Consider the following 13,101-nt stretch of genomic DNA (forward strand, 5'->3'; position numbering starts at 1 on the left):
ATCTATTGTTCTAAATCACATAGGCTGAATTCAGACTGGCAGTCTGAAGCAGGAGGGAGTCATGGCAAAAAAGACCTGGAACATACTGTTCCGGGTTTTCCCGGTCACACTGCACTGACTGATGTGGGAGCACACCGGGGAGGAGGCGCAAGGGAGCGTTCACACTGTTGGCCTGCCCTGGTGGAGCTGCGGCTGTAAGGCGCGGCTTTCATAGTAATCGAGATATGCGCATATGCACACAAGAAAAAACTGCAGCGTTTGGCGTTCACACTTTGTTGGTGCGGGATGGACACGGGATAATCATGCTTTCTAGGGTTTGATACCACTTTCACCTGGTATCTTTTAAACTCGGGAGGGAAGTGTTACAAGACGGGTTGAGTACAGCTGGGGAACGCCTGACAGATGTGCCTGTGTGAATGGCCCCTTTAATCCATTTGTGAAACGTTTCTGGCTCATGCCTATATCGGGGCAAACTGCCAGTCTGAACTCAGCCATAATGTCATTTCCTGCTCTATCCCAATTTTCATAGGGCAACATGTTCCATCCCTGCCCCTTGGCAAGCTTGAATTCCTTTTTTTCTCCCAAGGTTTAGAGGGAAGTCATGGGAACCTGCCTGCTGAGTGTTTCTAAAGTTTCTGGTGCAGTGGGGTGGGTGGGTGTGTCTGTGAGATAAAAGGTTACGCATCAGACCCTCAAATATATGAACACAAACAAAATATAAACATAGCTGCCTTCTACTGTCAGACCCTTGTCTGATAGATCAAGGCTCTCCAGGGTCTTAGGCGGAGGTCTTTCACCTCACCTACCTGATTCTTCTAATTGCCTTTGAATCCAGGACGTTTGGCATGCCAAGCAACTGATCTAACTCTGTGCCACACACCCCTCCCCTTGGACCTTTGTTCCATCTACCTTAGTATTGTTTATTATTTCAGCAAGAGTTTCCTGGGATCCCTGTAATCAGAAACTTGAACCCGGAGTCCTTCCACATGCAAAGTGGGAGCTCTATAATAGAAGAAGAAGAGATTGGATTTATACCCTGCCCTTCACTACCCAAAGGTGTCTCAGAGCAGCTTACAAACTCCTTTCCCTTCTCCTCCCCACAACAGACACCCTGTGAGGTAGGTTGGGCTGAGAGAGCTCTTGACAGGAACTGCTCTTTTTCAAGGACAGCTCTTATCAGAACTATGGCTTGCCCAAGGTCATCCAGCCAGGTGCAAGTGGAGGAGTGGGGAATCAAACCCGGTTCTCCCGGATTAGAGTCCGCACACTTAATCACTACACCATGAGCTGATGATCATATGATTACTATTGTTGCCATTTTCAATAGGGAATTTGACAAGTTAATTATGTGTTGCGTGACAAAGGTTTTTTTTAGGGCCGAAAGACACACCTGGAGTTCAGTCATGGAATTTCAGGGCTCTATGTAGTTAAGGCCTGAGCCCCCATGGCGTGTCGCCCAGTCCCTCAAGTCTGCCTGGACAGAGGCAGTCAAAGGAGAAGCTTCAGTACAGTTCTTCAGCTCTTCTAATTTCACCAACAGCAGGCAGTTTCTTTGCCATTTCTTCTTCCTCTGAAGAAATTCACACAGCGGATGGTGAGATGCACGTGGGAAGATGTCAGCTCCTCCAACAGAGCACTTGCTGAGAGACAAATAGCTTTCACGGACACCATCCATCACCAAAAGCCATCTGATGAATTTCTGTTTATGTAATCAGCCACCATTTCAAAGCGGGAAATCACTGCACAGAGCAGCCTGTTTGATAGCAGCCACAGCGTATCTTCAGCCTCTTAACAACACTGAAGCAGAAGAAGCCCCACTGTGATCATATAGAAACTGCCTCGTTTAATGAAAACTGTTTGCGAAAAGTATTATTGGATTCAAAAACTGCATGTTTGACAATGTCAAAGTGCTGTGTAATACATTATCTCAATTCTCAAATTATCTTCAGTCAATTTGCCGAGTGTTCTTTTGTACATCTTGCATAAAAAAATACATTAGGATTAAAAAAAAAATACTCTATTGATAAAATTTCAAACCTAAAGTTTGAAATTGTAAAAAGGACTGATCTGTTCTTATTTGATATTAAAGACAACTGAAACCAGGCTATTCACCACAAACACTATTTTAAATCATAAAATGTGTGTGCAATTGCACACCAGTACAGTTCACCAGGGAGAAACCTAATACATTAAGTTCGGGGATGGGGTAGTGGCCCACTAATAGTGCCATAAGAGTTACCCTTCTAAGTGCACTGAAATGAACGGGCTCAGAAGAATGTAACTCTGCTAGGAAAATATTTTAAATCACTCTATTATTATTTCATGCCAATTTCTAAAGAAGAAGAAGAAGAGATTGGATTTATACCCCGCCCTTCACTTGGAGTCTCAGAGTGGGTTACAAACTCCTTTCCCTTCCCCTCCCCACGACAGACACCCTGTGAGGTGGGTGGGGCTGAGAGAACTCTGACACAAACTGCTCTTTTTCAAGGACAGAGCTTGTGACTGACCAAAGGTCACATCATCAGGTGCAAGTGGAGGAGTGGGGATTCAAACCCGGTTCTCCCAGATTAGAGTCCGCACACTTAACCACAGGGTCAAGGGCCACTGCTTCTTCTTCAGAGGAGAATAAGGAAGCACATTAATTAAGACCCTCTCCCCTCAGCCACCTCATAGCACATGCTCCATATGAAGACCTTACTGTTAGGTGAAACCATATTATAGATTCTGACCCACTCTGTGCCAAGACACTTTATTTAGATATTTATACCATACTTTTCTCCTCAATGGGGATCCAAAGTGGATTATAACATCATTCTCTCCTCTTCCACTTTATCCTCACAACAGCAATCCCATGAGGTAGGTTAGGCTCCAAGGTCATAGAACAAGCTTCCTCGGGAGAGTGAAGATTTGAACCAGGTGCCAGTCTTATCCGCTAACCAGGTTCTAGTCTCATCCTCTAACCAGTACATGATGCTGGCTGTGAATTTCTTTGTCCTTGCGTTATTTAGGAAGAGATGAGACACTTTTCTTTTCTCTGTGGATTCTTTCATGACAAGTAAGATTTGACCTTTGAGCGAAGCTTTTACCACAGACAGAACATGAATAGGGTTTCTCTCCTGTGTGAACTCTCTCATGAACAGCAAGATGCGCTTTACAACTGAAACTCTTACCACAGACTGAGCATGCTAACGGTACAGCTCCTGTGTGACCCCTCTTGTGTGTAATAAGGTGTGTCCTGCAGTTGAAGCTTTCATCACATAAAGAGCATGCATATGGTTTCTCCTGTGTGTGGGTTTTTTCATGCCTGATGAAGTAAGTTTGGCGATTGAAGCGTCTGCCACAGAATGAACACATATATGGTTTTCCTTCTTTATGAGCTCTAGCATGCTGGCTATACTGACATCTTTGGTTGAAGCTTTTCCCACAGATGGAACACGCATAGGGTTTGACTCCCGTGTGAATTTTCTCATGCACAATAAGGTTTGATCTTTGATTAAAGCTGCTACCACAGATGGAGCATTTGTATGTTGTTTCTCGTGAATGGGCTCTTTTGTGCTTAACTAGTTGCTTCTTACAACTGAAGCTTTTACTGCAGACTGAGCATTTATATTGTTTCTTTGGTGAGTGAATGTTTTCGTGTCTCATAACAGATGATTTCTGACCGAAGTTTTTACCACAGACTGAACATGTATATGGTTTTTCTCCTGTATGGATCAGCTCATGAGTACTAAGGATTGATCTGTTACCAAAGGTTTTGCCACAGACGGAGCAGGTATATGGATTTTCATCTCCCTGTATATTTTCACATCTAAGGCTGCTGTGAAATATGGAGGGCCCACATGGACTTTCTTTCATATGAATCCTCCTGTGTGTAACCACACTTGATTTATGCCTAAAACATTTCCCACAGACTGAGCATTTGTATGGTTTCTCACCAGTGTGAATTCGCTCATGGACACGAAGCTGTGAGCTTTTACCAAAACTTTTCCCACATGCTGAGCATGAGTATGGTTTTTCACCTCTGTGACTTCTTTCATGACCAGCAAGGTGTGAACTCTGACTGAAGCTTTTCCCACAGACTGAGCATGTAAACGGTTTCTCTCCTGTATGGTTTCTCCTGTGGACAATAAGGTAAGTTTTCCAACTGAAACTCTTTCCACAATCTGAGCATTTATATGGCTTCTCTCCAGTATGAATTCTCGTGTGTGCCTCAAGATGGTATCTTCTATTGAAGTTTTTACCACAGACTAAGCATCTATGCTGTTTTACTCCTGTGTGACTTTTTTCATGCTCAACAAGATTCGACCTTCGACCGAAACTTCTCCCACACACTAAGCATTTATATGGTTTCTCCTCTGTATGGAATTTTTCATGAGCAATAAGGAGAAATTTCCGACAGAAAGTTTTCTCACAGTGTGAACACTGATGAAGTGTATCTTCCATACATTTTCTTTTACGTGCACCACGGTTGGAGGCCCATGTGTGTTTTTTCCCAAGTGCGAAGACTGTCTTTTGTATTTTAGCTTCCTCGACTTCTTTGCCTGCTCCTCTGTATGATAAAAGTGTTCCGATTCCATTCCTGAGGGAATTTTCTTTTTGTCTTTTCTCCCCACATTGATCTGCTGTCTTGGGATGCTGAAAGATACTGTCAGTTCCAATAAACATCTCATTTGATTCTGCTTGCGTAGCGTCCTTTGGCAGAAGACTGTCTTCATCTTTTACAAACCCAGTGCCTATTGGAAGAAACAAAAACCTATGACCTACGGAATGTTCCACATAAAAACTGCTGGGATATTTTAATATCAGGATTCAAACTATCCAGGAACATAAGAATTAGTTGTACACAGACATGAAACCTTACAAGAAAGTTAACCTTCTACAGTCTTGCAAAAAATTACCACACTACCTCCTCTGTTCTCCCAGACTCTGTTCCCCTTACCTCCCCTTTGGGACCATGAAACATCAGGTGCCATTTGGGATTGTTACATTTTATACTGCATTCGTACTGCAGCTCTTCTTCTCTGCTCTTCTCCCCCTCCCCAGAAAGACAAGAGCAACCACTACCAGAGAGAATATTTCTGTCAGGCAAAATGTAGAAAAAGTCACAGAGGACTGCAAAAGGCTACATCAGGGGTCCCCCACTCCCCAGCGAAGTGCCCTTGGCCACCATCATGCCCACCAACACCTTTTCTAATGCCCCATGCTGATTTTTAAAAATGCTTTGGCAGCAACTGCTACCACAGCACAAGGATCTGCACTCTGTTATTGAGGTTAAGCTGTGGCAATCATTTCGTGTCTGGCTCTGCCTCAAAAAGGTTGGGTGTCCCTGGGCTATATATAAAATTATCTGTTCCCTCATACCCTTGCAGGCAGCTGAAAAAGTCTCATTGTCGTCAAACCATGGCTGATCTGGTAGACATGACTCGTCTTCTGGTTCAAGTTTTATTATCACATCAGAAAACACTGAAAAAGAAGAGGAAGAAGTTAGAGATGTAAAATTTCCGGAAATTTTGAAGCTCGGAAAAAAAACCCGTTTTTTTTTCCGGGAAAAAATGGAAATTTTCGAAAAAATTGAAAAAAATGCTACATTAGCATTTCTTTTTTCTTTTCCAGATTGAAAGTCATTCTGTTACTTTAGGAACATAAAATATGACTATGGACATTTTTACTTGGCATGAAATTATCACAACTAGCATATTAAAAATATAGTGTATCCAAACAATTATTACAAACAGAATACCCACCCACATGCAAAAACAAAACTGAAACCTTTTTATTTTCTTCTGACAATAGCACCTCCTAAAGGAAGAAATGCATCTTGTTCTTGCATTGGAGAGTTCAGTTTGTAACCTAGGACTTGCTTGTCCTCAGTGCACAGAAATTAGATCAATCTGATACCATATATATATATATTTTAGAAATGATTTGGAAAATATTTGGGAAAATATTTGAACACCTTGTCTTAAAATATTTTATTCATCATGTTAAAATAAAACGTTCCATAATCAATTTTTTTCTTTTCTTTTCTTCAATTTTTCCAATTTTTCGGAAAAAAACAAAAAGGCTTCAGGAAAAAAAGGGGAAAAAACCGTTTCCCCCCCGAATTTTTCCGTTTTTTTTCTGGGCCTTCACATCTCTAGGAAGAAGTGAGGACTGGTAATCCAGACACCAGTGTGGTATAGTGGTTAAGAGTGCAGGACTAGTATCTGGGAGACCCAGGCTCGAATCCCCACTTGTGCCATGGGACCTTGCTGGGTGACCTTGGGCCAGTCACACTCTCTCAGCCCAATCTACCTCACAGGGCTGTTGTGATGATAAAACGGAGGAGAGGAAAATGATGTAAGTTGCCTCGGGTCCCCACTGGGGAGAAAGATGGGGTATAAATGAATTAAATAAATAAAAAAATAAAAATAAAATCGGTGTTTGCCTGAACTGTGTTCTCCCATCTAGGTCTTAAAGCCAACAGGCTGTTCGACCAAAAAAAGACAGCAATATAACAAAAAAGTTATTGCTGTTCAATATTCATTAAAAACAAACGACACTTCATTGCAGCAGCTATATAGTCACACACATCTAATGTTATATTAAAATCCAAGTCCGCTAACAGAGTCATTAAATGACTGTTAGAAGAGCGAACAGGCTTCTTATTCAGATGAGGATCCAGAAATTTTCTTCTCAGATCCGAATAAAGTACACAGAAAAAGAAGAAATGCGCTCCAGTTTCTACCGAAGCCTTATCACAGATACAAACTCTAGATCCCCTTTCTTGGCCTGTAAATTGTCCATGTAAGTCCTAGCCACAATTATTCTTTTTCCTGTCGTCACAGCTGATTTACGGTGACCCCTTGGGGTTCTCAAGGCAAGAGACATTCAGAGGTGGTTTGTCATTACTTGCGCCTGTATAGTGACTTTGCCTACGTGTGGTATTCTTTGGTTTGTTTCCCTTCCAACTACTAACCAGGGCCGACACTGCTTAGATTCCAAGATTGGGCTAGCCTGGGTTACCCGGGTCAGGGCACTATACTGAACCAGCAACCGCTATACCACACTGGTATTTTAAGAATAAAAGAAGAGCCCTGCTGGGTCAGACCGGTGGTCCATCTTCTCCAGTGTCCCGTTTTACACAGTGACTAAGCAGTTACTATGGAGGGCTAACAACAGGGCACAGAGGCCGAGGCCTTCCCCTGATGTTTCATGAGTGTTAGATTTATAGTTTATTATATTGTTGGAGCCTGAGTGGTAGAAAAGGGAAGTTTGAAATAAACCTAAACACGTTGGATAGAAAAACAAATATTTCTTCTGCCTCTTATTTAGAATAAAGTTTGATCATGGAAAAATGGCACACAGTTAATGAGATCCGCCGAGGCTGCTCAAGCCTTGCCACTCACCTGAACAGGCAAATAGTCCGTCAGGACTCGGGGAAATGGGGGCCCACAGCTCCTCTTTCAGTCCCAACTTCATTGTCACGTCAGGAAACCCTAGTTAAAAGAGGGAGGCAAGGTGAATAAGTAAGGATTCACATTCTGACTGGAAGTAGCAGTGGTAGTTTTCTCCTTGCTTTTGTGAAAACTCTAGGCCCAATATCAAAGGCTTCTGAGAATGGAGAATAAGCCAGCCTGTGTATTCTTTCAGCTGAGCTGTGACAGAGCAGAGAAGAGAATTCTTGCCTTCCAAAATGTCTGGATCAGGAATCCATGGCTCATCCCCTTGTTCCAACTGAGAGATCAAGCGGGATCTGACGACAGGAAATCCTGTACAGGAACAGAAGAAATAAATGGCATCATAGAAGAAGAAGAAGAAGAAGAGATTGGATTTCTACCCTGCCCTTCACTACCCAAAAGTGTCTCAGAGCGGCTTACAAACTCCTTTCCCTTCCCCTCCCCACAACAGACACCCTGTTGTGAGGTAGGTAGGGCTGAGAGAGCTCTGACAGAAACTGCTCTTTTTTCAAGGACAGCTCTTATCAGAACTATGGCTTGCCCAAGGTCATCCAACCAGGTGCAAGTGGAGGAGTGGGGAATCAAACACGGTTCTCCCAGATTAGAGTCCGTGCACTTAACCACTACACCAAACTGGCATTTGTTGGTAGAAAATGCCATCAAGTCACAGCTGACATACGTTGACCCCATAGGGTTTTCATTCTCTGACTCCGCAGAGCAGCCCTGGACTTCCTTGGTGGTCTCCCATCCAAGTACTAACCAGGGCAGACCCTGATTAGCTTCCGAGATCAGGCTAGCCTGGGCCATATCCTTGTCAGAGCAATATTGTACGTTAAGACACTGAATCGTGATCATCCTGTTTTTAGACAAGGGTTCTTCTTCCTAATTTTAAATTCACACTCTTGAACTATACAGTGTACAGTAGCTAAATCGAACAGAGTCCGTAGCTGGAAAGCAGGGAGAGGGTTTTTTTGTTTTTTTTAATTGAGGTTCTGCAGGAGAAAAATACACAAGCCATGGAACTGCGCAGAGCTTTGCTTCTAGGCAACAGGGAAGCCTAAGATTGCACAAATGCATGGAAGCAAGGATTTGCTGAGGAAAGATGTGCAAACACCAAATCTTCAGCACACATAAGGGATACTCTTTATTTCTAAGTATCACAGCTTTGAAATCTCAACGCCACACCTTCCAAAATTGTCTTTCTAGTACTACTCTACAGACACACGCGCAAGAGAGACTCTCGGTACCATTACGTCCAGCGAGAAGAGGATCCTTACCTAAGGAGGCCACGTTATCATGATTCTCCCGCATGACCTCGCAGTATAAGGCTCTCTGCCCTGGATCTAACAGAGCCCACTCGCTCTCTGTGAAATATACGGCCACATCTTCAAAAGTCACTTGGCCCTGGAAGAAAGAAAAAAGCAAACGCCTCCGCAGTGCCTGCTGCCCTGAGAACAATGCTATTGTTCCATTAACCCAAAGATCTATACAGCCCATAGATTTTGTAAGGCACCATAGGTTTGTAAAACGACGTATGCATGCACATGAAAGCTTATACCTTGAATAAAACTTTGTTCGTCTTGCTGGACTCAAGTTTTGTGCTACTGCTTCAGACCAACATGGCTACCCACTGGAATCTAGATTTGGATTCAGTCACAGTTAAGAAAAAAACCCAAATTCAGGTTCAAGGGAGGCAGTGTGTAACTCCCTCATAAATCCCGAATTCAACTATTTTGTGGTTTACTGTTTATTAAGAGTTTATTAAGAAGTTTCACAATACACCCTGCCCCCCTGAACCAGGATTTAGGGTTTTCTATTCCACGGTAACTACAAACCCCTTAACGAAACCTTGCAGCCTTCCACTTGTTAACTAGCTTAGCATAACTAGTGAAAATTGTTTCTGGAGGGTCACTGTGTCGGTCCTCAGTGCAACAGCTAGATTGGAGTCCAGTAGCATCTTAGAAACCAACAATATTTGGAGGGTAGAAGCTTTTAAGAATCAAAGATGGGAGGGGTTGACCCTCAGAAAGCTTATACCCCTAAGATCTTAAGGTGCTCCTTGCCTCAAATCTAGCATAACTATTTATTTGTTTGTGAGATTTCTATCCCGCCCTTCCCGCCAAAGCGGGATCAGGGCAGTTCACGACATAAAATCATACAGTAAGATACACAGTATAACATATTGTCTCTAGAAATCTAAAAAATTACATCGATTTAAAAGGGATAGATAACATTAAGATGGCGCATATTAATCCTTGGGTCTGGTCAGATGTTTAATAGATAGATCTGCTCACTGATGGCCAAGCCAACAATTCGGATAGACAATTTAAGGCAATTTGGGCGGATTTAAACAGGTTTTGGACTGGCGAAAGGCCTTTTGTCTTTTTTTTGATGAGATTTTAATTTTACACAACTACCTTTCCCCAGTCCTTCCTGCATTTCATGACCCTTTGACCCCATTGTTAGTTAGTTTGGTTCCATATTCCTTAGGTAAAGGATCTACCCAGCAAGGATCCACTCATTGCACCTGGAGAAGTGAACTCTAGTCCTGGAAAGCTTACAGTGGAATCAAACTCTTAGTCTTTCAGGTGCCACGAATTTTTTTTTTGTTCCAACAGATTTACCATGGTTCTGACAGTGAAATCTCCAGCAGAGTTACTCCTGGGTAAACCCACTGACATGTAAGCACTGAGGGGCCGGAGCAACTGTCCCCATAGCACTGTACGGGAAGGAATCTCCCTGCATTTTTCGGAAATGACCACGTTTATCGTGAGGTGCAGCTGAATGCCTCGAGAAATGCATTCGTTTTTAAGGTACTCCCTGTAATTTTGGCAGCCGCAGATTGGAACATAATCCCGCACCCGATTCCTCCAGCCTAAATGTACAGAACACTGTCAGTGAGCAAATACTAGGGAGAGGACTGTATTTATCTGGAATGCATCTTAGAAATGGCCCACGTAGGGGAAGCGAATGCCACCCCACCCCCGTGAGGTGCAGCTGAATGCCTCGAGAAACGCATTCGTTTTTAAGATCCTCCCTGTAATTTTGGCTGCCGCAGACTGGAACATAATCCCACACCCGATTCCTCCAGCCTAAATGTACAGTACGCTGTCAGTGAGCAAATACTAGGGAGAGGACTGTATTTATCTGGAATGCATCTTAGAAATGGCCCACGTAGGGGAAGCGAATGCCACCCCACCCCCGGCCCCGTCTCCTCCATCCACCCCGGCCCTTCTCACCAGCATCATCATGGCCGAATGGGTTGTTCGCCCGGCCGATCTTCCGCCTGCTTCTTTCTCCAGCGCTCGCCCCGGCAGTTCCTTCACAAAGTGGTCGTTGCTCAACCTCTCTTCTGCGATCTCCTTGTCAAGCCGTCCTTTAACTGCTCTTTTCTTTTCCCACCACCCTCTCTTCTTTTCCCAACCGAGGCCGCGTTAGCATCCGCGGCGACGCAGCCCTCCCCTCCGCCCCACTGAAGCTAACAAAAGGCACCCGGAAGCAGTCAGCTCGCAGGAGGAGCTTTGTGGCGACTCAGAGGTTGAGAGGGGGAAGGAGTTGGTCCCGGGGGAGGGGTGAGAAAGACACTCTGTCTGTACCAATGTTCCCTCTAAGCTATGGAGTCTTGTGAGCAAAACTCCTACTTTGTGAGCTCCTGGCATTAAAGTTGTGAGCCAGTGATTTGGCTACTGCCTAGATTAGTTTGCTCTGGAGCCATCCTTCCTGAGCTAAGACAAAAATGTGTGAGCCGGAGGCTAAAAAAACTGTGAGCTAGCTCACACTAACTCAGTTTAGAGGGAACACTGTTCTGTACGTGCTCAGGAGCAATGTTCCCTCTAAGCTGAGTTAGTGTGAGCTAGCTCACACTAACTCAGCTTAGAGGGAACATTGCTCCTGAGCACGTACAGAACAGTGTTCCCTCTAAACTGAGTTAGTGTGAGCTAGCTCACACTAACTCAGCTTAGAGGGAACATTGCTCCTGAGCACGTACAGAACAGTGTTCCCTCTAAACTGAGTTAGTGTGAGCTAGCTCACACTAACTCAGCTTAGAGGGAACACTGCTCAGGAGTCCCTTTATCTAGGGCTACCATATTTTGAAAGGCAAACAAGAGGACATGGTTCCCGACTGACTACTTCTAACAACTGAGTGATCACTATGATGAATCTTATTTTAAATGCCCCTACCTGAGTCAGATTGAGGTGACGAGAGAGGAGGTCCTAAAACTGATAGACAACTTAAAAACTGAAAAATCACCAGGCCCAGATGGCATACATCCGAGAGTTCTGAAAGAACTCAAATGTGAACTTGTAGATCTCCTGACAAAGATATGTAATCTTTCCTTAAAATCTGCCTCCATTCCTGAGGATTGGAAGGTAGCAAATGTCACTCCCATCTTTAAAAAGGGTTCCAGAGGAGATCCGGGAAATTACAGGCCAGTCAGTCTGACGTCGATACCGGGTAAATTGGTGGAAACCATTATTAAGGAAAGAATTAGTAGGCACATAGATGAACAAAACCTATTGAGGCAGACTCAACATGGGTTCTGTAAGGGAAGATCTTGTCTCACTAACCTGTTAGTGTTCTTTGAGGGGGTGAACAAACATGTGGACAAGGGGGATCCAATAGATATTATTTACCTTGACTTCCAGAAAGCTTTTGATAAAGTTCCTCATCAAAGGCTCCTAAGTAAGCTCAAAAATCATGGGATAGAAGGACAAGTCCTTTTATGGATCAAAAACTGGCTAGTTCATAGAAAACAGAGAGTGAGTGTAGGTGGGCAATTTTCTCAGTGGAGGGTGGTAAGCAGTGGGGTACCGCAGGGATCAGTACTTGGTCTACTGCTTTTTAACTTGTTCATTAATGATTTGGAGATGGGAGTAAGCAGTGAAGTGGCTAAATTTGCGGATGATACAAAGTTGTTCAGGGTGGTGAAAACCAGTGAGGATTGTGAGGCACTCCAAGGGGATCTGTCAAGGATGGGCGAGTGGGCGTCAACATGGCAAATGGGGTTCAATGTGGCCAAGTGCAAGGTGATGCACATTGGAGCCAAAAATCCTAAATATAAATACACATTGATGGGGTCTGAACTGGCAGAGACTGAGCAAGAGAGAGATCTTGGAGTTGTAGTGGATAACTCACTGAAAATGTCGAGACAGTGTGTGACTGCAATAAAGAAGGCCAATGCTATGCTGGGGATTATTAGGAAGGGTATTGAAAACAGATCAGCCAATATAATAATGCCCCTATATAAATCAATGGTGAGACCTCATTTGGAATACTGTGTGCAGTTCTGGGCACCACACCTTAAAAAGGATATTATAGCTTTGGAAAAAGTGCAGAAAAGGGCAACTCGAATGATAAAAGGGTTGGAACACTTTCCCTATGAGGAAAGGTTAAAGCGCTTAGGGCTCTTTAGCTTGGAGAAAAGACGACTGAGGGGTGACATGATCGAGGTTTATAAGATTATGCATGGGAAAGAGCAGGTAAAGAAAGAGGTACTTTTCTCCCTTTCTCACAATACAAGAACTCGTGGGCACTCCATGAAACTGCAGAGCGGTCGGGTTAGAACGGATAAAAGGAAGTACTTCTTCACCCAAAGAGTGATTAACACATGGAATTCACTGCCACAGGAAGTGGTGGGTGCTACAAGCATGGACGGCTTCA

At 43.7% G+C, this 13,101-nt stretch overlaps 1 protein-coding gene across 1 annotated transcript in view; it reads right to left on the minus strand.

The window, feature by feature from the left end:
* Nucleotides 1–2,802: 2,802 nt before the first annotated feature.
* The window catches only part of LOC107116276 (zinc finger protein 585A-like), a 28,591-nt gene continuing 18,292 nt past the window's right edge, over nt 2,803–13,101 (minus strand). Inside the window, exon 6 of the mRNA XM_015418173.1 lies at nt 2,803–4,255. Within this exon, the coding sequence (XP_015273659.1) occupies nt 3,001–4,255 (1,255 nt within the window). The 3' untranslated portion in view covers nt 2,803–3,000. The remainder of the gene's footprint in view (nt 4,256–13,101) is intronic.

The sequence above is a fragment of the Gekko japonicus genome, unplaced genomic scaffold (assembly GCF_001447785.1).
Source record: "Gekko japonicus isolate JY-2015 unplaced genomic scaffold, Gekko_japonicus_V1.1 scaffold1933, whole genome shotgun sequence".
NCBI lineage: Eukaryota > Metazoa > Chordata > Lepidosauria > Squamata > Gekkonidae > Gekko > Gekko japonicus.